The 24,030-nt window shown below is 44.9% G+C and overlaps 2 protein-coding genes across 5 annotated transcripts; both read right to left on the reverse strand.

Moving 5' to 3' along the window:
- Positions 1-525: 525 nt before the first annotated feature.
- LOC135617496 (outer envelope pore protein 21B, chloroplastic-like) lies at positions 526-5,180 on the reverse strand. Of its 4 annotated transcripts, XR_010488770.1 has the most exons (6): positions 4,971-5,179; positions 4,493-4,579; positions 4,234-4,386; positions 2,554-2,646; positions 1,855-1,962; positions 526-781 (listed from the first exon to the last, which is right to left on the reverse strand). XR_010488770.1 is itself a non-coding variant. In XM_065117791.1 (5 exons), exons 1-5 carry the CDS (start codon positions 5,061-5,063, stop codon positions 698-700), a joined length of 510 nt encoding a protein of 169 aa, XP_064973863.1. In that variant the 5' UTR covers positions 5,064-5,178; the 3' UTR covers positions 526-697. The 4 variants fall into 4 exon arrangements, 3 of the variants coding, with proteins under 3 accessions (XP_064973863.1, XP_064973864.1, XP_064973865.1); XM_065117791.1 differs by lacking the exon at positions 1,855-1,962 and having other exon boundaries at positions 4,971-5,178; XM_065117792.1 differs by lacking the exon at positions 1,855-1,962 and having other exon boundaries at positions 4,493-4,567; positions 4,971-5,175.
- A 907-nt stretch (positions 5,181-6,087) lies between these two features.
- LOC103973546 (SNF1-related protein kinase catalytic subunit alpha KIN10) lies at positions 6,088-23,736 on the reverse strand. The gene is made up of 11 exons (XM_009388149.3): positions 23,446-23,736; positions 21,508-21,699; positions 9,449-9,633; positions 8,818-9,000; positions 8,609-8,740; positions 8,334-8,519; positions 7,469-7,558; positions 7,254-7,337; positions 6,981-7,115; positions 6,652-6,897; positions 6,088-6,439 (listed from the first exon to the last, which is right to left on the reverse strand). The coding sequence occupies exons 2-11, from the start codon at positions 21,692-21,694 to the stop codon at positions 6,326-6,328; spliced, it is 1,542 nt and encodes a 513-aa protein (XP_009386424.1). The 5' UTR covers positions 21,695-21,699; positions 23,446-23,736; the 3' UTR covers positions 6,088-6,325.
- Positions 23,737-24,030: the final 294 nt, after the last annotated feature.

A 24,030-nucleotide genomic window follows, 5' to 3' on the forward strand; every position in this document is an offset into this window, starting at 1 on the left:
TTTTTGTGATAAATGTTGGTAGATATACACTAATTACATAAAGTGTTCACCATCTTATTTAGCTATTAGAGAGATTGCCAGTGTTGATTTTGGTTCTGAAATCTTGTGAATTGACAGATATCAAGTAGTGCCTACTTCATGTTGATGAAAATATAAATGCACATTAGTTTTCTTTCCACATTTTCAAATGGCAAAGACATTGAGCTGCAGCAAAATGCATCGGTTTTCCTTATTCCAAAGCTTACGTAACGAAGAGCTATCACACGTCAGGTAATGTTTGTCATCTTGAACATTTAGAATCGCACAAATCATACTAGAAAAAGGTATTGATTACCCAAACATTTGATATCAAGTTGCAAAGATTCATGAATCAGATTGTAATAGCGATGAAGCATCTCAAGCAAGGAGTATGGCACATTGCTGTCTAAATTGTCTCCAGTATTGCACTTGATATCTGAGGAAGGTCAAGAACATGAGTATGCAACAATCTTCCAACAAATTGCAATTGAAAGAGTAGACAAGGAGTACGGTTAAACCAATCGATTCTGAGATTTATGTTATTGACCAGTCACAGTTTGAACTACAAAGTACAGAATCGGACATCTCAACAACTATCTGCTTTGGACAACTCGACACAAAAATGACTATCTGAATGATGAGATCTGTTTGTTTTCTCAAATGTGATGAAGAGAAAGGATTACAAATCAAATCGCACATTCCATTTACCATTGATGTCTGCATTAAGAGTCCAATTATTTTCCCGGATCTGGAAGTATGGCACCTGCATCAGAAGGAAAGAGCATAAATGTTTAGAAAAAAAGGCTTTGAAGATATTCTAGAGTCCTATTATGTATATATTCATATATCAACAATTCATGACCCTCTGTTTCATATTCCCCTTCATCCTCAAAACAGTAGCTAAATTAATGATCTCATCAATTAGACATTTGTCAATTTCATCCTGTTGGTGGATATCGTTATTCTTATAAGTCACTTAAAAATATCAAATTCTACATTATGTAAGTAGATTATCTTTTTGGGATTAAATTATGTTAACATTGAAATATTTCAAATTGCATTACATACAAAATTGTAATAAATTATATGTACTTGCATGGGCAAACTGAAGAAAGGATAATATAAAATTTTGGTGTAACATCCAGCATGTGGCTTCTGAATAAAAATCTACTTTGCAAATAAATTTCAACGGATAGTCTATATCAAAGGGAAAATTGAAGCATGCTACGATTAACTAGACTTCTTTAATGTGCACAAAGAGTAACCAATGCACATGGTTACAAGATAGCTATCACCAAGTGTTAAAATCTCGGTCCAAAGCAAAAATACTGATTGATATGGCTCCTGAATGGATGAATGTAGCAATAATTGGAATGGGTCAGTACTGCCTATACGAAGAGAAAGGTGGAGAGAGAGAGAGAGAGAGAGATGGAAGAGGAAATGGTGTTGATGCAGTGAGGTGGAGGCGATAGAGGTATTCTGATTCCGGTGGAGAGTAACGGAGAACACACTGAATGAAAGAGAGGAAGGGAGAGAGAAGAAAGACATAAAAAATATTAAAAGAGAAAAAGAAAAGGCAACTATCAGAAACTATAAAAAATGATGGCGATACAAGTGGTAACCTGACAAAAACTTAGGGTACATGACTCCATATACCGGTTCACAGCCGACCAGTGTGAACCTTGAACCAATCATTTGTGTACAGGTTCCTGATTGAACCAATAGATACTGATACTGGTACATACCAACTGGTATGACCAGTTTTCTAAACCTTGGCTACATCGACAGACAGATCACAAAATTGAATGAAGTACTAGCCTCAATTGTTCTATAAACCTCAGCAAAGCAGAGAAGCTTTCCAATACAAACTGATCGTTAAGAATCTCCTTCTTCAATTACAACATGCCCAAGAAGCTAACCCCTCCTTTCTTGTGAGAAATGCCCCTTTTAGGAAATACAACTCTGACAAAGTGTTAGTACTGGAAGATGAGTTAAAAAGAACAAGAAAGACTTACAAGAGAATCAAACCAAAAAACAAAAAAAAGAAAAAATCTCATCTTTCTTGATCTCAATTTTCAGTGGAAATGGCTTGTTTCCACCATGGAAATAAAGGCAAAGTGGCAAGATATCCGTTTTCTCCCAAGAACTTATATGGACATAATATACCAACATTTCAAAATGGCTAACATCCAGTTCTCATATCAAGAAGTAAAATAAAGCATTTTTAAGAAGTAAACTTAATCACATGTTTAATTTGTGAATTATTCTGATTTGCATTTTTTAAGAAAATGAAGCATAAAGCCTTCATTCATACAAGTAAAACTCTGAATAAAGAAGATAAAATGTCCTAAAAAATCATAAAAATACTTCATAAGATTGTTTATTATGCAGATGAAATAAATCCCTTATTTTCAGAATATATTGACGTCACTAAAATCAAAACTCAGATATGCCTAGCAACTCATATTTCAAACATCAAACAAGTTAAACATGTAAGTTGCCATGAGGACATGCACTTAATGGAACGACTCATACCTGGTCACAGATATCAAATCCTATTTTAAACCTCACATCTTGATCCTTTTGGAAATTCAATACACTCCATGCCAATTCAACTGCTCCCCTTGCCTTCCTCCACAAGTAATAATGATTGTTATGTTTATTATTACAAACAGTACAAGCATGAGCAAATTAACTTCAATATTCGTCACAGTTTAATCAGAAATGGTGAGAACATACACTGATTTTTTTTCTTTTTATTTTGCTGAATTTAAACAGGAAAGTGGCATTTTGTTGCATAGATATAACAGTTTCAGTAAAAATGGTATAGCAGGAGCACCTTTCCTCAAAACAGAAAAACAAAAAACAAAAGCTTAACTGTTGCATGAAGTATAAACAACAACTGTTCGGTGGATCTCGAATCAACCTTATTAAAGTATTTATGGGATGGCATGGAGAGAATATAAAGATTATTGCACTAGATGATAATTAGATCAAACTTACAACAGAAAAGGGTAGAGATACTGAAAATGTCAGTATTTCCGACTTCTACTTATGTTCTCGATAGTAGGTCTCCGTTGTTACCTTTTTTCAATAAATTATCTATACTACTTATCATCCAAACACCATATTAATTTCAGAACAGCCACTGCAAGCAGGCACATCCCAATGGTGATGATGACTCCCAAATCTGGTACAGGCAAAAGGGTAGAGAATTGGACATGTACCCTATCCAATTTATTACTGGAATTGGACCTGTGTCTAGGTCATGACCAATAGATGAGGCCAATTCAGACCTCAGGTAGACCATGTGTCTAAGACAAGTCACATAATGAGGCAAAATTATAGTTTACAGAAAATAATTAGTTAAAGCAAATAAAAGCTTGTATCAAACACAATGAAAAGAAAATAATCATCCATAAACAAAATTCACTTGATCAGCTGATAACTGACGAAACTATCGAATTTCATCTAAAATTGAATAAGAGAAGTTACTTTGATTGTCCACAATAAACTACTTCAAATTGAAAGGCATTTAACTTTCAAATCTAGAATACTAGATTCAACAAAAGATATTAGGGACAAAGTTCAAAGTATAGAATTGAAATTGATATTGACTGTCAAGCGCAAGTTGGGATTATATTGGCTATAAGCTTAGATCATATTATGAAAAGGGCATTTAGGTCAAAGAATTAACTTTGAAAGGTCTCCATAAATCGATCAGACATTAACTTAAAATTTTAATGACAACATAGCATTTAACCCAAACCCTTACTAAATATCCGAATTTGCACTTATCAGAGCTAACATAGCTTGAAACACAGAAAAAATTAACAATTAATGATGATCCAGACATGAGCCTGAACTTGAATCTAATAAAACTGAATCCATTTAAGTAACTCTTGAATTAGACCCACTCTATGGTGATTGAACAAGGGACAAGTTTAGCATGATGTTCATGAAAAGTTTAGCATCAACATGAATATTCATCTTGCTGAAGAGTATATTCACTAAATTGTAGTCATCTTGCAAATTGGAAAACCATGACAAAATTACACAAAAGAAACTCTTGGATACAACAGAGGACACACGTTTAGCTTAAATATAACAAGGTGAATAAGAGAACCAGATAACATACAAGCAAAAAACAATATGCATGCACAGATTTTTTTTCTTTCTCACAGAATTCGTGTGTGCATCATCAATAAAACTAACCTCCTTATATTCTTTGTCGAAATGGAACCTTCCCTTCAAGTTTATCCCCACTAGACCACTGGCTGTGACTGGAAATGCCTTCTTTCCTTGAAGGCTATAACAGGGTTTTTCATCTTTGTTGAGCTGAATGCCAAAACCCATGCTGGCTGATAACTATATGATAAGAACAAAAGGTATTTTATAGCCTATTGTTTCGTGAGACTATTTTACCTTGAGAATGTTGTTATGTTCCAAAGCCCGACCAGAGCATAAGACTTACCTCAGGATAGAAATGTCGAACAATTAGGGCAAGATAACTAGGGGTCCCAGTCCCGGTGTCTAATTCTCCATGTACCTGCCAAGATAACTTTGTATAGATTATTACTCTGCATATCTGTCATGCTAAGCATCTCACAAGCAATGAAAAACTACGAAACCATCGAACAGGGAGCATAAAGTGGAAGAAATACTGAATTGCTTTAACCAAACCAAGAACAAAAAGCAGAAGCCAAACATGGCCTTAATACAGATGCATGAGGCAATCGGATCATTTCTGATATCAATTTCCACTTAACACGAACAAAGACTCGATTCCCAATCCAACATTGCAAGTAGAACTTTGCCCAGCGCATCAGTATGAGCTCACCAAACACGAATTTCGAAATTACAAACAAAAGTTTCGATTGATATTCATCCAAGATTTTCGACGGAACTTATGCGACGCACAAGACGAGAAGAAGGAAACGAGGGGTACACACCTGCAATAGGGTTTTCGAGGCGAGGGGAATCTTCTCCTTGGCATGTATCCGAAGGGATTTGGAATCACCATCATACCTGAGCGAGTTCTCCATCCCCAATTCTACTTCGAACCCCAGCGGAGGACAAGATAAGACGGGGAGGCGCTTGCGGGCAACACCCTCCTGCCTTCCCGCCGTACTTTCTATCGAATCCTAAAATCCCATTCCGGGGCGAGGAGTACTTTCAACCACGAGCCATGCTACTTGGCATGTTTTGACTCGTCAACCGTGACACGGTTGCATGGCTGTGATTAGGACATACATCCCAAGCGAACCACGGACAGAAAAAAAGAATGGCAAGTTGAGGATTAGATTGCATTATGTTTGATTGTCGAAGCAGATTTCATAGAAAAAAAAATGGATTAAAATCTATTTGACAAGTATAATCTCCTTAATTTTATTGTGTTTGGCATGCTAAATTAGTTAATCCATGATCTAATTGTCCTCAACCTTGAAACAAATTTAGTTATTTTCGCTTCCTCGGTTGGCATCCGAGAGGGGGGAAAAAAATCGTCAGTTCACTTCACTCATATATTTTGCTTGTAAGATAAAGAGCAGAGAAATAAATAGGGAAATAAGTATTTAGGTAAAAGAGGAGAGAAATAAGTATTTAGGTAAATAAGAAAAATAAATAAAAGAAGAAGGGAATGTATGCATGTTGAGTTCCGGTCATTGTTGGCGTTGATGATTGTGTTGTCGACGAGAATGTCCTATTTGAGATTGTCTTGAATTTTATTATGATGGCTGTCCTTCCGAAAAGCCCCTTGGAGTGGTTGGTAGGGTACGACCTATGGGCACGAGTAATTAGAACTCTCCAGTTTTGGGCCATCCTTCGTAGCAAACTCTTGGGCCCAACCAAAGATGTGCACCGGGTAGGAAGCCCCGTCTGAGTGACCTGTATGAAGAATTGAAGATGACAAAGAAATCTTGTTCTACCCATAGATTCACTCTGCTCAGACTCGGCATGTGACACCATCATCTAACAGAAAGATTTCCTCCATGCAACTAGTTTCAGCACCATCATGACATATGCATTGACACTCAACGTGAAAGTATAATATCTTAAGAGAACCCAAAAAAAAAAAAAATAGTAAGTACATCATATTTAAACCAGTTCCACAGTAGCGTGGATAAGTAGCATACTTAGTTATGTGATAATTGGCATAACTAACAGGTAGTCATTTGAGAAAGCAAACTCATTGAGCCAGGCGCTGAATGAGAGAAACAAGGTCAAAGTGACATGTGTATCCGTTTGATGTAAAGCAATTCAATATTCACAAGAAAGGAGCAAGAGAACCTCGAAGAAAATTCCAAGGTTATAGGACCCTAAGCTGTGCAAGGAAGGAAGCACATAGGTCGAGAAAGAGGAGCTGCGGCCCGCTCACCCTCTGCAAGTCGAGGAGATACTTCTCTTCCCTGGTCTTGTAGAGCTGCGATTCATAACACAAAAGAAGTATTATTCATAGAATTCAAATAATGACGTTACCTGAACTAAAAGTATAAGACAAACGGTAAATTGATTAACATATATATATTTATCCACAGAGCGTAGACCACATTTCATAACCTTTCCAAGTGCATCAAACTGAGTAAGACATGATATACGTGCCACCATATAGAACCTGAGAGCATGGGATGATACCTGGATTTCAAACTTGATCGTGCTGAATTCTTTCCCAGAAACATTGTCACTTTCAACAATGGCAGATTCATCGCTAACACTATGGTTAGCATGCAGGGAATCATTGAACATGCTCTCTGCATGATCAGAAATGCCAAAAAAATATCGGCATTTCATGTTATAATGTCCAATCTTTTTCCAACAAACATTTAGTTCTCGTAGAGCTTTAAGGACCTCCGTCATTATTTCACGAGGATGAGCTCGAGACTGTCAGTCAAAACACATATTCAAGTCAGGAAGAGGATTGATCAATAGTAATGTAAAGATAGACAAGATAAACATGTGATGACCTGAAGTCCAAGAGCCCATTTTTTCTCAACAGGAACAGACGGTCTCAAACCAATTCCCAGTGGATCCATATATCCTGGTAGATGATGTGCAATAGCTGGAGCTTCACTTGCACCCATGCGTGAGAAACCATAATCCTGTAAAACCAAGCATTTAAATAACACACTTAATATTACATGTTATGCAAACAGGAATACAGTTAACACTTCTGCAGATTTGGCTAGACAGAGATTGGTAAGAACTACATGTTAAACTTATAAAAATGCAGCACATACCATAGTTTCTTGAAAATCACCCCCAAGGTAGCCACTCATAGCACGGAACCTATTGTCCAGAAGCAAGTAATATGAAACGGTTGCCTGATTATAAACAGTTATACAATAAGTTATGATTCCAGAAACGGAAGGTTATTAAAAACAATCATATAATATGTTACGATTCCAGAAAATGAAGGTTATAAGTCAAAGAAGCTTCAAATCACATCAGATACCTCATTCTGAATTCTGTTATGAAGAGATTCAACCAACTGGTTCTTGTCAAAGCCCATTTTGATTACCTCCTGAAGAATGTCTTCTTCAATCTGCAAGAATGGCCAAAAGTAATCCCCATCTTAGGAATTGTCATGGCATCCATCGAAGAATAGATAACTTGAGAAAATACAAATAAACACTAATCAGCCCACTCCATAGCACCAGAACAGATACATCTGCTTGGAAATAACATAAACAAGGTACAAAACGAAAAGAGTGAAAAGTAAGCACAGTGCAAATATACATCCATTTAATGCTTTTAACCAGTATGATGAATCAGATTTCACTAGAAACAGTGCAAAGAAAACTAGAAGAAACCATAAGAACAGAAGTTACCCACAATTATCCTTTCTTTTTTTTGTATATCTATCATTTCCTCAGCACTAAAACAAAAAGATAACTAGCTTGCCAAAGGAATAAACAATTTTGATTAAGAACCATTTATCATGAGACTTCATCGTGAAATAGACCTTATTATAAAAATTTTCTTCCAAACCTTTTAGTTATTTGCCAAATGAAGTGAAACGTCTAGCCACTTTAAAAAGTTGATTCTTTGCAACCTAGGAGACCAGGGTTCGAGTCATGGAAATAGCCTCTTAAAATATTTAAAGGTAAGACTGCATACATTGATCCTCCCCAAACCCCACATTGGCGAGAACCTTGTGCACTAGGTACGCTCTTTTTTAAGTGAAACGTCTAGCCAGTAACAAAAACTAATAAATGCACATCATTAAATCAGACACAATATTACAAATCCAGAAAGTTTTAAGATGGCATCTAAAATAGAGTATGACTTGACTAATTAACAACACCTACGGAACTTACCTTTTTAGCTTGCATAATAGTATCTGGTGGAGGTACAGCCAAATAACGAGGAAGACGAGTCTGGAACCATGGATGTTCTCGAATCTCCCGAATGGTTATTCGCTTCATAGGATCAACAATCAGCATTCTGGGAATTAAATCGCGTGCAAGAGCAGACAAATGGCTAGGAAGGGTATATATCCCGCCCTAAAGATTTTGATAATATAGGATATGTTAGATTATTGTATTTGTCTATACAGCTGGAGTGACAGTCTGATTTGTCCAAGATTTCTTACCTTTATTTTCTTAAATAAGTTGGGTATGTTCTCATCATCAAAGGGTAGGGTTCCACATAGAAGAGCATAAAGAATAACACCACAACTCCACACATCGACCTCAGGCCCAGCATACAATTTCCCAGAAATTACCTAAAGTTGAAGACAAGAAAATAGTAAAAGTCAAATAAATAGAGTACAAAAACTTGTACAGCGGAAGAACTACATACCTCGGGAGCAGCATAGTTGGGGCTCCCACAGCTAGTCTTCAGAAAATGGCCATCACGCATGACATTACTCAAGCCGAAGTCAGCAATTTTAACGTCACATTTTGAATCCAACAGCAAATTTTCTGGTTTCAAATCTCGATGAACTACCATGTTTCTATGACAGTATTCAACGCCAGATATAATCTGTTTGAGGAAAGCATGGATATTCACCGAAAGTGAAGGAAAGAAATAGTTAGACATGCTTCAATCTTGGTAGAACAGAATGCCACAATGCAACAAATATTTTGATAAACTTGTTAGGAAAAAGAGGCTTTTAAAGCAAACATCAGTATTAGTATGCCACAAAAGCCAATATATTAAAGGTATCAAAAATAACACACTGAACAGATTATATAGCTGATAACCAAAAGTTGTTAGAACTATTTGGATTTGCCAAACGGATATTTTCATTGATTGAGCTCTTTCTAAGCAATACATCCATCACATTATTTTTACTCCACAGTAAAAATTTAGAAAATATTGCACAGAAGTTCAACACTAGAGTTATGCTTATCAAAGAAAAATCATCACAGCTATGATTTAACGATGCATTACAGAAAAAATGATGAACAAGAAATATAATCTCAAGTACCTGCTGAAAAAAGCGACGAGCTTCATCTTCTTGCAGCCTGCCCTTTTCAACGATATAATCAAATAGCTCACCTGACTTAACATACTCCATCACAACATAAATGTCTGACTGTGTCTCTATTACCTCATAGAGATGGATGATATGTGGATGCATAAATAATCTCAATATTTTGATCTCTCGCCTCACTGCAATACAGACAAATGTCATTTAAAGAAATATTAACCAATGAAAGAGAGAATAGATAATAAATCCAGATGAGATAATCATGAGTGATCTCTCGCCTCATGGAAATACAGAGAAAATTCACCTAGAAAAACAGTAACAAATGAATGAGAAGATAGACAATAGTTCTGACAAGATGGTCATGAAATATTATCGGAACTGTTCATAAATATCCAAATTTTGGTTTCTCCAGAGCATGAATATGACAGATTTGAAGCCATGATCATGTTGGACACACATTATGTGTATGATATGGATATGCATCAGACATGATGCTATATGTACCCAACAATAAGCTTATAAACACTAACACAAGGGGGGAAAAGGTAGCAGAACATGGTTATTTGGAAGCAAATTTATAAAGCATAGTCAAGCTAATGTTCTCAAGTCCTCTGAGCTCCCCAGTCAAATGACAATACGGACTTCTGGTTGGTGGATCTCTACCAGAACCCCAGCCTCTCAGAGCTTCCTCTGCAATGGTAAGAAGAAGCATTAGAGACCAAGAGACAAAGGTCAGGGTTCTCCTTGTGAAGCATTTGGGTTCTCAGACAAGGATCACAATTGGCCTCGGTATGTCTGAGAGATATGCTGGTAATCAAAGAATTTAAGCACCACCAAGCATGTGAGATATCCATTACCATGCTTCCCTCTTGCTCTTGATTCCTTTTCCAGTCTCAGGGCACCTCTTATATGTTTAGCTTAGTCTTCTACTCGACAAATTTTTTTAGACAGAATTTGGGTGTATGATCAATTGTGACTAATATACTTTTGCAAGCAACAGATGTTTTTATTTGTAACTTCAATATTTTTATTTTGTGATCATGCCCTCCTCCAAATCCTATATTGTTTTTGAATGTTGGATTATAGCCTTGCATAATTGATATCAAATATTAGATCCTGTCATCTGGGCAATTCGCAAGTGCAGAAATATCATATAAAGAAGAAAAAACAGAAATAGAAACTTATGGATGAAATATTCAGAACAAAAATAACCCCACACTGTAAATCATACAAACTATGCACTCAAAATGTGAAATGATAAGATGGTATATATATTTAATTACAGTGTGGATGCATGTTGTGTCCTATTGTTTTAAGACATCATGTTAGCATGTCCATGACAAGTCCGTCTCTCCTGTTTTGTGCTTCGATGTAATGTATGTTTATAAACCACAAAATGTTAGAAAAAAGATAAGAAGAGTAGAAAACCTTAAAAATGGTAGTAACAAAAAAGAGAGTAATATTGCATGATATATTTGTGGAAAAAATTCATAGATAAATATTTAGTTGAACAGTACAAAAAATACATTTCACGAACTATATTGGCCATTGGTGAAGGAACCATACAAAGTGGGAGGAAGACTGTGATGGCATGCATATAGGGCTAGATGGGTTTACTTTTAATAACTTGGCCTTAAGCATCTATGAGCCACATGGTTTTTGTTGATGTGAACAACTTTAAGCCGTGGCCTCGGGGCCGACGCGGCTTGGTTCGGGTCCGGATGAGGGGGGATCTTCCAGGGACGATCCTCGTGACGGTTGAGGTGGTTGATCGCGGTGGTCCGATCGGGACGGGGTCGCCGTTTCCTCCGGGAAGGAACTCCTCGCCTCGGCGTTTAGTGGGAGACCTCCGCCTTCATGCCTGCACAAAGGTCAGGTCGGGGGAGCTCGGCCCGACCCCTCCGACGATCAAGTTAGTGAATAGTCGCAGGGGGTTTTTTATCTAAGCTGATGTTCTCTCTCCTCCTCCCCTTTTCCTCGGAGCACGAGGGTTTTTATAAGGAGGATTACCGTTGGCTGATGTGCCTGCCCGCAGGGAGCAGGATCGTACTTTTGGTAGCGTCTGACATAGCCGTCGGCGTGGCGTGAGGGATCGAGCCTGAGCAGGGTGTTAATGTGCCTTGGTAGACGTTCCGGTCTGCGTTGACCAGGTGCTGTCAGGTCAACAGAGGCGTGAGGCGTCGTCTGGGGCAGCTGATGTCACGCGAGTCTTATCGCAATTATTATCCTCATCATATTCCCCCCCCCCGAAGGAAGCTATGCGTCGGCTGCTGTAAAAGGAGGGTCCGAGGCATGGCTTCGGCTTTAAGAAACTATCCCTGCCGGGCGGTCGCCGGTCCGTTGCCAGGGGTGTGGGAATCGTGGAGTTTAGTATTTAATGAGGGTTGGATGTGTAGCGGTGGCCCTGGGTAGTGTGCGGCCGAGGAGCACAACTCAGTCGAGCAGGCCGAGCAGAGGCTGTGGTCTCGGGCGACACGTAGCCGAGGGCCATGACTCAGACGGGCAGGCCGCGTAGAGGTAGTGGCCTCGGGCAGCATGGAGCCGAGGAGCACGACTCAGGCGGGCAGGTCGCGCAGAGGTTGTGGTCTCGGGCAACGCGCAGTCGAGGAGCAACTTGGTTGTGATCAGCAAATCATTGCTTGGTGACGCGCGAGCCCGGGTGGCCAGGCCATTCCCCGCCTAGGGAAGCCTAGGGGACCGTCACTTTCGGGAGTCGCTAGTTTTCGAGGCTGATAAGATCAGCGCTTCAGCATTCGCACCGCGTGCCCGTTGGCTGCCACGTTAAGCTATATTTATGGTGAAGTGACGTTTGGTCTGCTTGACGCAACGTGCTTCAGGAGAGGAAGGGTCACCGTTTTGGCGAGATTTGGCCTATAAATATCGTGCAGTTGGCTTCCTGCACGTCTCGTTACTTGCATTCGCTCGGTTGCTTCTTCGGACTGTATTGCTTCGTCCGAATCGGCTGTCCTGCTGTTCCTTCCTAAGGTCGGTGAGGATGGCTTCCCCTTCTTCCTTGCCCTTGCCTTCTTCACCATCCACCTCCGGTAATGCCGGAGAGAAAACATTGTCGTCGAGCCCTAACTCGTCATCCGACGAAAAAGCGGCTAGGGCTCTCGAAGCCTTAATGTGGCCGCACGACCTCGACTCTACTGTGAGCGAGTCGTCACTTGGTTACCTCCGGGGCCGTTACGGTATCCCGGAGGAATTTGTGCTTGTTGCCCCTGAGCCGGGGCAGCGGGCGTACGACCCTATCCCAAAGGGTTTCGCCTTAACTTTAGATGCCTTTGAGGCCGGGCTACACCTCCCATTGCATCCCGTCATCACCTCTTGTATCTCGTGGTGGCGCATTTCCCCGTCACAGATGGCACCGAACTCCTGGCGCTATCTGGTGGCGTTCCTAGGGGAGTGTCACTACGCCAATATTACCCCGACCCAATCTCTCTTCCTCTCCTGCTTTCGCCTTTCCAAGGGGTCGGGGGGTTACTATCTGTCCGCCCGAGCGGACTTCCGGGTTAGCGGGGCTCCTTCCAGTAATAAGGGATGGAAGGGGCGTTTCTTTTTTGTCTGTCGTTCGGAGGATTGGGGCTTCGGGCTCCGGTGGGCGACGCGCGTGATTGACAACACCGCCCCGGCCCTGAACGACGAGGAGCGCAGGGACCTTCGGCGGCTCAAGGAGATTCTCCCCGCCTCCCGGGTTATCCGGGAAATGACCGAGGGGTGGCTGGTCGAGGTGGGTCTTAGCCCGACGCCTCGAGGTATGCCCGCAGTGGGTAGCGTCAGGGTTTTCCTAAAGATCGTTTTCGGTGTTCCGACCAATGTCGGTGCTTTCGTGCAGAGATGGTGAACCTCGTCGCTGTGCGAGGGGAGCGCTCTTCGTCAGTCACGTCGTCGCGTCAAACGGCTAGTCAAGGGCCAGCTCAAAAGAAGCGCTAGTAGAACTCGAGGCCAGTCGGCCCCAGAAGAAATCGAAGATCGGCGTCCAAAAGGAGGATATGCCGCCACCTCGGGCCAGGGAGGTCGTTGTTGAACCAGGCTGTCGTGATCGGCGACGAGGCCCTGGTCGGGGCGAGGCCGGCCCGAGCAATGAAGGGGCGGGGAAGGCGCCCCGAGAACCCTCCATCCGCGATCTGTGTCGCCTCCCTGCGAGAGCGCAGGACGAGCCCTATCAAGCTTGGGTGATGGGCGGACTTCCGAAGGGCCAGCCCTCCGATCCGCTGGTCGCCCGATGGGCTGGCATGACCCGCGGACTTCGGGTATGGGCCGACGGGGAGGCCGCGGCCTCCTTCGCACGAGGCGGGCTTTATCCCGATATGGCTCGGGATCTATACACCATGCCCTCGGACGTTTTGCTGGGCAAGTCTGCTAAGTCTTTGCTGTGGGTAAGCATCTTGCTAGCGACTCCCTGCCTATGCCTGAACGGTATTCATTCTGACTTCTTTCTTTATGCAGGGCCATCATTATACTATGGCGTTGATGGACCGCGTCCGTGACGTGGGTCGGGCCCTCGGCGTTTTGAGCGACCGCAACGCCGAGCTGCGTCGGCAGATTGAGGAGGTCCGCGCAGGGGCGGCTCCGAAGGCGGTCGCTGCGGCCAAGCAGCGTGCCTCCGATCTGGAAGCGGAAGTGACGCGCCTCTCCTCCGTCTCGAGGGCGGCCGAGCAACGCATCTCAAAGCTGGAGGCGAAGTCGGCACGCCTCCAATCAGAGGTGAAGGCGGCCAAGGATCAGAATAATGAGCTCCAGACGCTCCTGAGGGTGACTAGGACCGAGGCTCGTCTGGCTCGAGATGAGGCGGCGAGCCTCGCTCGAAAGTTGGAGGATGCGCGCGCCGAGGTGAAGGGGGCTTCCGACGCCCTGGCCGCCGAGAGGAGTCAGCGGCCGGAGAAAGACAGGAAGCTGATTGAGGACTACAAAGAGTCCTCAGGCTTTCAGCTTGGTCTGATCCGGTCGAGGCAGGTTACCTATGAATATGGGTATCGGATTGCCCTGGCTCGTCTCAAGGCGCGCCACCCCAACCTGGAGGTCGAGGAAAACCCCTTCGCCTCCTACCCCGAGGACCAGAGCGTCGATATGCCAGACGAGGTCCCTTTTGATGACAGCGCCGTAGCCTCCGAGAAATAGGGTAGAACACTGTAATAACCTAGGGGTTTGGTCTGGTGCTGTAACTTGTCTGGTCCTGTAATCAGGTTTTGATTTCAATAAAACTTTTATTTCAGACTTCTGCCTTGTCTACTTCACCTTTCCTTTATACAAAGAATTTCTTGAGATTTTGCACGTTCCACGTTCTCGGCAAAGGGTGGCCCTACATGGTCGCAAGCTGATACGTGCCGACCCAGACGACGTCGATAACCCGATAAGGTCCTTCCCAATTAGGGGCAAGCTTGCCGCGCGCTCGGGTCGGGTCGCTGACTTCGGTCTTGCGCAGGACCAAGTCGCCTAACTTAATTGGTCGAGGCCATACCTTGCGGTTATAGATTCTGGCGACGGCTCTCTTGTAAGAGAGATCTTTCAGGTGTGCGTCAGCACGCCGCTCTTCGAGAAGGTCGAGGCCGGCTTGTATTCCTTGGGTCGACGTCGTTTCATCGTAGTTTTCCGTCCGAGGGGTAGGGAAAACCACTTCGGGGGGTAGGACGGCCTCGGTTCCGAATGAGAGGCTGTAGGGGGATTCTCCGGTTGCGGTTTTGGGGGTGGTGCGCAGGGACCATAGGATACTTGAGAGCTCGTCCACCCAAGCCGACCGGGCCACAGACACTCTCCTCCTGAGTCCGTCCAGAATAGATCGGTTGGTCACTTCCGCCAATCCAATCGTCTGGGGGTGGGCCACCGAGCTGAACTTCAGCTGAATCCCGTAGTTCGCGCAGAACTCTCGGAACCTCGTGCTGGCGAACTGGGACCCATTGTCCGTGATGATGGTTCTGGGCAAACCGAACCGAGTCACGATATTTTTCCAAACGAACTTCTCCACTTGTCGTTCCGTGATCGTTGCTAGTGGCTCGGCTTCAGGCCACTTGGTGAAGTAGTCTACTCCCACGACGATATACCTCCGTTGCCCCGAGGTTGGTGGGAAAGGGCCGAGGAGGTCTAATCCCCATTGCGCGAATGGCCACGCACAATCGATGGGGGCGAGCGGAACCGCCGACTACCGAGGCATTCGGGCGTGCCTCTGGCACGGGCCGCACCGCTGTATGTAAGACCTCGCGTCTCGGGACATGGTGGGCCAGTAGTATCCTAGGCGAAGGACCTTGTAAGCCAAAGTCCGCGTAGCGATATGCTCTCCGCAAATCCCTTCATGGACCTTGGCCAGGACCGTCTAAGCCTCTTCAGGCCCGAGGCACCGCAGTAGAGGATGCGAGAAGGACCGCTTGTAGAGCCATCCGTTCACCTCAGAGTACCATGCCTGCGTTTGGCGGATGCGCCGAGCCGCAACCTTGTCGGCGGGAAGAATCCCGTCGCGCTTGAAGCGTAGCATCTCCTGCACCCATGTGGCACGCGCGTCGACTGAAGATACAACCGAGACCGAGATAGCGCGAAAGGGGAGCTCTTCAATCCCGGACTGGGTTTTGGAGTCCGACCTTGAGGCCAGTTTAGCCAGCTCGTCGACTCGCTCGTTATGACCCCTTGATACCCTAGATACTGTAAAGTGAGAGAAATTGGAGGCTAGGCTTTTTACCTCCGCCAGGTACTTTGCCATGGTTGGCTCCCTGGCCTCGTATCCGCCGCCGAGTTGCTCGGCCACCAGCTGCGAATCGGTGAGGACGTAAATGGCATTCACCTGCATCTCGAGGGCCAGCCTGAGTCCTGCCAGGAGTGCCTCATATTCGGCTTCGTTGTTGGTTGCAAGGAACCCGAAGCGAAAGGAGCGTTCGAACGAACGTCCGTCGGGGGCTGATAACATCAGTCCCGCGCCCGCGCCGCTTGAGGTAGCCGAGCCGTCCACGTGTAGGATCCATGCTTCCTCAAACTGCTCGGAACCCTCGTCCTCGGTCTGAGCAAGTTCCGCGACGAAGACAGCTACGGACTGGGCTTTGACGACAGTCCTCGGCACGTAATGTATGTCGAACTCTCCGAGCTCTACCGACCACTTGAGGAGCCGACCTGCAACATCGAATTTAGATAAAACCTGCCTGAGCGGTTGGTCGGTGATTACCTCAATCGGGTGGGCTTAGAAGTAGGGGCGCAGCTTCCGAGCCGCTAGCACGAGCGCCACAGCTAGTCTCTCTATTGGCGGGTACCGCTCCTCAGGCCCATTCAGGACATGGCTGATGTAGTACACCGATAGTTGCTCACCGGAGGCTTCTTTGATCAGGACGGAGCTGACCGCGTGCTGGGAGGCAGCCAAATAGATACTGAGTTTTTCCCCAAAAGAGACCGAGGCAAGGCGGGGGAGGTTAGCCAAGTGTCGTTTGACTTGTCCAAAAGCTTCTTTACACTACGCCGTCCATTGGAAGTCCTTCGGGTTCTTCAGCGCCCGGAAGAAGGGGAGGCAACAATCACCAGATCGGGATAGAAACCGGGATAAGGCAGCGAGCCTTCCGTTTAGTCGCTGCAAGTCCTTGATTGTCCGAGGGGTTTGCATATCGATGATCGCCTGGACCTTTTCCGGGTTGACGTTGATTCCTCTTTCGTGTACGATGAATCCGAGGAACTTTCCCGAGTTAACGCCAAAAACACATTTTGTCGGGTTGAGTCGCAGACCATACCTCCGCAGCGTGGCAAATGTTTCGGCCAAGTCGGTCAGGTGATCCGTGGTTGCACGGCTCTTCACGATTATGTCATCGACATAGACATCGATGTTTCGCCCGATCTGTTGGGCGAACATCTTGTTCATGGCTCTTTGATAGGTAGCACCTGCGTTCTTCAGCCCGAACGGCATAACTTTGTAGAAATACACTCCTAGATCAGTGAGGAAGGTCGTGTGCTCTTGGTCTTCGGGCGCCATTCTGATCTGGTTATAGCCGGAGAAGGCGTCCATGAACGAAAGGCGGGCATGCCCGGCGGTTGCGTCGACCAGCTGGTCGATCCTCGGGAGGGGATAGCAATCCTTTGGGCATGCACGATTGAGACTGGTGTAGTCAACACACATCCTCCAGCTCTCATTAGATTTCTTCACCAGGACTACATTAGACAGCCATCGCGGGTACTTGACTTCTTCTATGAAGCCAGCTGCCAAGAGCCGCTCCACTTCTGCACAGACGACCTATTGTCTGTCTGGAGCTTGGCGTCGTGGTTTCTGCTTCACTGGCTGCGCATCAGGCGATATGTTCAGGTGATGTTGGGCGGTCTTTGGATCGATGCCCGTCATGTCGGATGGCGACCAGGCGAAGACATCGGCGTTCTCCTGCAAGAAGTCGACGAGCTGCTCCCGCTCTTGCTCGGGGAGCTCCGACCCGACTTTGATCGTCTGGTTCGGCCGATTCTTCACCAACGGCACGTCGCAAGTGGGCACCGTCGGCTCAGGATGTGGGGTCGACCGCTTCGTTTCCCTTGGGTCCTCCAGAGGTCGATCGGTCTTTGCCCTTTTGTGTAGCGAAACCACCGTCAGGTAGCATTGTCTGGACTCACGAGGGCTTCCCCAGACTTCGCCTGTCCCCGCGTGGGTCGGGAACTTCATCGTTTGATGGTAGGTGGAGACTACGGCTCTATTCTTGTTGAGGGTGGGGCGACCGAGGATGGCATTGTATGCAGTAGGGAGGTCCACCACTAAGAAGGTGGACATCACCGTCTTTATTTTGGGCGGCATTCCCAAAGTCAGGGGCAAGGTGACGGCTCCCAACGACGAGATCGAGTCGCCGGTGAACCCTGTGAGCGCCGAGCAGATAGGCTCCAAGGCTTCTTTAGCTAACCCAAGTTTCTGGAAAGCATCAAGATAGAGCACGCCGGCTGAGCTCCCCGTGTCGATCATGATCCTCCTCACCTGGGCGTTAGCGATTCAAGCCATTATTACAAGCGCATTGTCATGCTCTGGTCGCTTAGCGCCCTCGGGGTCGGGGCCGCGTCGGGGAGCATCGGCCCTAGCGGAACAAGCGTATGCCTTCCTTCCGGACATACTGATCCCTCCGGATGCTGGGCCGCTCGTGATGACGTCGATGTGGCACTCAACGGGGCCCTCCGGACGGGGCGAAGGTTCCCTATTCTGTCGGACGTACCGATTGAGGTGTCCTCTATGGACGAGCTCCTCGATTTGCCGCTTCAGCTCGCGGCACTCCTCAGTATCGTGCCCGCTTTGCCGGTGAAAGCGGCAATACTTGGACTGGTCGGCAAGTTCCCTCGGGTTTTTCATCGGGACGAGGGCACTAAGCAACCCTTTTTCCCTTATTTAGAGAAATATCTCCGTTCGGGACGCGCCCAAAGGGGGTAACGGGGACCTCAACGCGGGCGGGTCAGGTCGGTCCAGTCTGCGCCTCGGCGTGACAGACTGTTGACCCCGAGCTGGCTCCGGCCTGACCCTCTTGTGCTCTTCCCGCTTCCCGGCTATCCAGGCCTCGGTCGCGACGAACTGGTTCGCCCGTTGAAGCATCTTAGGTACCGCGGTGGAGGGTCGCTCCACGAGGGACCAGAAGAATCTGGAAGGTCGCAGGCCTATCATAAATGCCTACATCAACAGAGAGGGGTGAGCGTCCGGCAACCCCCGGATTTGTGTTGCAAAGCGATTCACAAAATAGGAGAGGGGCTCGTCCTCCCTCTGGTTGAGTCTGAGAAGTAGTGCAACAGACGGTTTTGGCCGGGCGTTGGCCAAGAAGTTAAGCTCGAAGTCCTTGACGAGCTGGTCGAAGGAGGCGATCATCCTGGTCTTTAGGCCGCTGTACCACGCGCGGGCTGGCCCTCTCAAAGTTGTGGGAAACGCCCTGCACATCAAAGCGTCAAAGGTTCCATATAGCGCCATTTGGGCACGGAAGGCGGCTACATGGTCCGCTGGGTCGGTGGAGCCATCATATGCGTCTAGAGAGGGGAGACGGAAGTTCGGAGGGACTGTCTGATCTTGTATCTCGGGGACGAATGGAGATCCCTCGTGTGCGTCCTCCTCGAGCTCTCCCTTTGACCTGCGAACCTCCTTATGCACCTCGTCGAGCCGCTGACTAACGAAGCACAACTGGGCTCGCAGGAAGTCCGTCGAATCCAAAGATAACGCCTCGGGTTCCGAGTGGCCTCTCGGGTTTGCCGTCACTCGATCCTCGAGCGGGACCGATGGGACCCGAGGTGAAGCGGGGTGCTCCCGAGGTGGCGCGCGAGCCTGAACGGGTGGCTCCTGCTGCCGCAGTGGTTGGACGGCCGGCGAGTGCAGCGGACGAGAAACGAGTGGAATAATGGACTGCACCATACCGGTCAGAGTTCGGACTTGATGGGTGAGGTCGTGAAAGGCCTCGGACGACACGGGTGACGAGTCGGTAGGGGCACCGTCGGGTGGCGACAAGCCCGGGTCGTTGAATATCCGCCAATAGCGCTCTGAGGTCGTGGCGGGGTGTTCGTCACGAAGATTTCCGTGCGGGGGATGTTCCCCGGAAGTTCCGATCGGGTGTGACCCCTCAGCTGCGGGTTCGTCTGAGTCGATCGAGTGATCCCTCGACATTGGCCCTCCTTCTAACGCCAAAATGTTGATGTGAACAACTTTAAACTGTGGCCTCGGGGCCGACGCGGCTTGGTTCGGGTCCGGATGAGGGGGGATCTTCCAGGGACGATCCTCGTGACGGTTGAGTTGGTCGATCACAGCAGTCCGATCGAGACGGGGTCGTCGTTTCCTCCGGGAAGGAACTCCTCGCTTGGGCGTTTAGTGGGAGACCTCCGCCTTCATGCCTGCACAAAGGTCGGGTCGAGGGAGCTCGGCCCGACCCCTCCGACGATCAAGTTAGTGAATAGTCGCAGGGGGTTTTTTATCTAAGCTGGTGTCCTCTCTCCTCCTCCCCTTTTCCTCGGAGCGGGAGGGTTTTTATAGGGAGGATTACCGTTGACTAATGTGCCTGCCCGCAGGGAGCAGGATCGTACTTCTGGTAGCGTCTGACATAACCGTTGGCGTGGCGTGAGGGATCGAGCCTGAGTAGGGTGTTAATGTGCCTTGGTAGGCGTTCCGGTCCGCGTTGACCAGGTGCTGTCAGGTCAACAGAGGCGTGAGGCATCGTCTAGGACAGCTAATGTCATGGGAGTCTTATCGCAATTATTATCCTCATCAGTTTTAAAGCCTCTAATTTATTGGATAAGTGGATCTATTGGGCCAAGTTTTGTCATATGGTACCAAAGTGGACCTATTGTTGGGCAAATGTAGTGAAAGGCCACGTAGGAAAGAACCATTACCGGATGAAGCAAAGGCCAAACCATAATATTGGTTGGGGCTTTAATGAGGCTATCAAACATTAGAATAGGAAAGGTTGTAGTACCCAATTAGTCCTACACCCAACGTTTAAGCATATATAGAGTTAGATGAGTTTACTCTCTACACTTGGGCTTAAGCACTTCTAAGGCCTCCGAGTTATTGGGCCAGTAAGTCTAGTGGACCATACTGTTACAAACATTGCCTTAATTACTCTAGGATTTCATACAATGAAAATAGAAGATGTGTTCTTAAAAAGCTAATGAAGATACTCGAGTTTGTGTAGCTATGTATAATTTTACATGTATATTTGTGAAATGCAATGAAAATTTCATCATTTATTCAGTTAGAGATTCAATGCTAAATTAAAGTATGGCTCATTGCATTTTAATAGAATAAGATATGATGAGCTTACTAGGTAATACCAGCTGGAAATAACCAAATAACAAACTTGCAAGTCTAACAGATAAAATAAATATCAGGATGAGTGTTAACAGTATCTTCTAGGACTAACTGTCACCAGATTGAGGGCAGTATGTGATCCTAATAGTAAATACTACCCATTTGAAAATACAAACACTTATATCACAAATAATACATCATCAATCTGTCAATATGAGTGTTATGGGTATTCTACATATAGTAACTAGCAAAGTTGTAACATAAATGTTACTATTCTACAAACGGAGAATCCAATAAAACCAAAAACTATAACATATATATCTGAATCTGCAGAATAGTAATTGTGGCATACCTTTTTCTTCCATTTCCATGTTTTTTATTTTACGGCGATTGAGTATCTTGATGGCAACTTTGTGCCCTGTCAATAAATGCTCAGCGATCTTCACCTTACCAAATGAGCCAATACCAAGAGTCTTTCCTAGTTTGTAATTTTGCAAAACCACATCAGCATTGCCCCCTCCTCTGCCAGATCCTTCCATTTTGACTGTAAGATATAAATAAAAAGAAACACAACATGATTCACTTCCATAGAAATGTAACAGAATATGTATTCTTTGATGCAGAGAACTACCCAAACTATACCTTCCAGTATGTAATTCCAAAGTTTTGAAACTAGAAAATATGATTTGTTGAGTTTTGTGTTAATAGATCATGAAGATTCAATATTTAGATAACAGGGAAAATAGACAAATAGCAACCATGCTAATGTCTCAAGAATGCTTTAACAACATGTTGGCATATCAAACAAAACTAGTAAATCAACAAGACGATTAAACTAATTAATATTAGGAAAGAATATAGGCAAATGGCTTAAAAGAGTATATACACTTAAAATTTTAGTTTGGAGAAATAATATGATATTGATCTCCAAGTTTCTATCAATTTTTTGCAATAAGCTGGATTGCATGTAGTACTCGACATTCAAATGAAAAGTCAACAAGGATACTAGAAAAGAAACTTGATAGAATAAGAAAGTGCTTCATGTATTAGTGAACATTGCTCAGACACACATTGGGGGTTTAGTGGGTGAGCTAACCCAAAAAAATCATCCTCAGTTCAGATTGCAGGCTGCAACTCGCCTGCATGAAACCGCAATCACTAGTAATCGCTGGTCAACCAGACAATGGTGAATTCATTCCCGGACCTTGTACACACTGCCCATCACTTCTATGGGAGGTGACCATGCCTGAAGTCGTTACTTTAATCACAAGGAAAGGGATATCAAAGGTGGGACTAGTGACTGTAGCGAAGTCATAAGAAGGTAGCCTGTACGGCTGGATCAACTCCTTTTCGAGGAGAGCTAAAGCTTAAGCTCGTTGGATACTCTGGTTTGACATTGCTTCACACCTAAAATGAAGCAAACTACATATAAGCTAAGCTTGGATATAGAAGTCTTCTTTTGTTTCATTGTTTCTTGACGGTGAAGTAAGACCAAGCTCATGAGCTCATTATCCTAGTTCTGAACTCAGTTGATATGATCTTTTTTATGTCCTTAAGTCACCTTGTGATATCTCGTCATAATAAGAAATTCAATCTACATAAAGGTCCCACAACGAACATTGTCATGTTATTTACTGATAATACCATCTTAGAATAATTCATGTGGAAGAATCACTTTCAGTACTATATATGCTATACAAGAAGACCATGGGAAGCCTTTTTCATATTATCCAAAAATGGAACTTTAGCTACACTATCTACAGTCAGCTATTTTATCGATCCAAAAACCAGGAAAAAAAAACTTATCTAAAAAGCCCAAGTACAGAAAACGATTCCAGGAAATAAAGATCAAAACTTGAGAAAATTGCTTGAATAAATACGCGAAACAACCAGACACCCTTACACACTATACAATAGAGAACCAGCTACTAGCAAAAAGAAAAAAAAAAAATAGAACTCATCAAAGGCACAACGCACTTTAAGCCCACACAAAATTAGATTTCAGAACTCATCGAAACCCTAATTCGTCCTATCGTCAAAGAGGCTAAAGGAATCAAATCTCAGGCACACAAATAGCAGTCAAAGCAAGAGAGCATAAACATGAAAGAACAGAACAGCAAGATATTCATCAAGAAATTTAATAAAAACTACAAATCCGCCACTAATTCCCTTTTAAGTTTTGCCTCAGCAACGTCATCTTTTGAACTGAAGAAGAAAATCGAGGGAAAAAGAACTGCTCCGTAACCAAAGTGGGACAAGAAGAGAAGGAAGAGGAGGAGGGGCCACCGACCTGGATCCGCCGAGGCGCGCTGCGGCCGGCGTTGTAGAGAATCGAGGAATGGGGCGAGGGAAGGAGGAGATCGGATCACCGAGGATGGGCATATAAGGAGAGGATACGCTCGCCGTGGCTCCTCACCTCGTCGAAACCTTTTTATTGCGATCAATTCCCCTCAAAGATTTGGCCGGCGCAGGGAGCGATCCTTTATTTCTTCGGGATTATTTCTTTTATTTATCGCATGTGATGCTGACAAACGATCCTCATCGACGTCCCCATGCCATGGATCAGTGGAAGGGAGCAAAGGCGGACCCAAGTGAAATTTGACATGGTTCGTGGAGCCATGCTGCGTTTACATGGTTGACATCACAATCATGTAATTCTACTCCATTTTATTACACGTTCTCCAAATTATTTCAAAATAATCTCTTTTTTCTTTTATATATTTAATCTTAAAAATCTAATGAGATATAAGTGGTCACGAGTACCATAGAAACATATTTATATTTTTAAAATATAATTAAAGAAAAAGATTTGAGTGAATGTATAGTTATAGAATGCTTTGAGTATTTAAGAAATAATAAATAAAAATTATATTTT

The sequence above is a fragment of the Musa acuminata genome, chromosome BXJ2-7 (assembly GCF_036884655.1).
Source record: "Musa acuminata AAA Group cultivar baxijiao chromosome BXJ2-7, Cavendish_Baxijiao_AAA, whole genome shotgun sequence".
Lineage (NCBI taxonomy): Eukaryota > Viridiplantae > Streptophyta > Magnoliopsida > Zingiberales > Musaceae > Musa > Musa acuminata.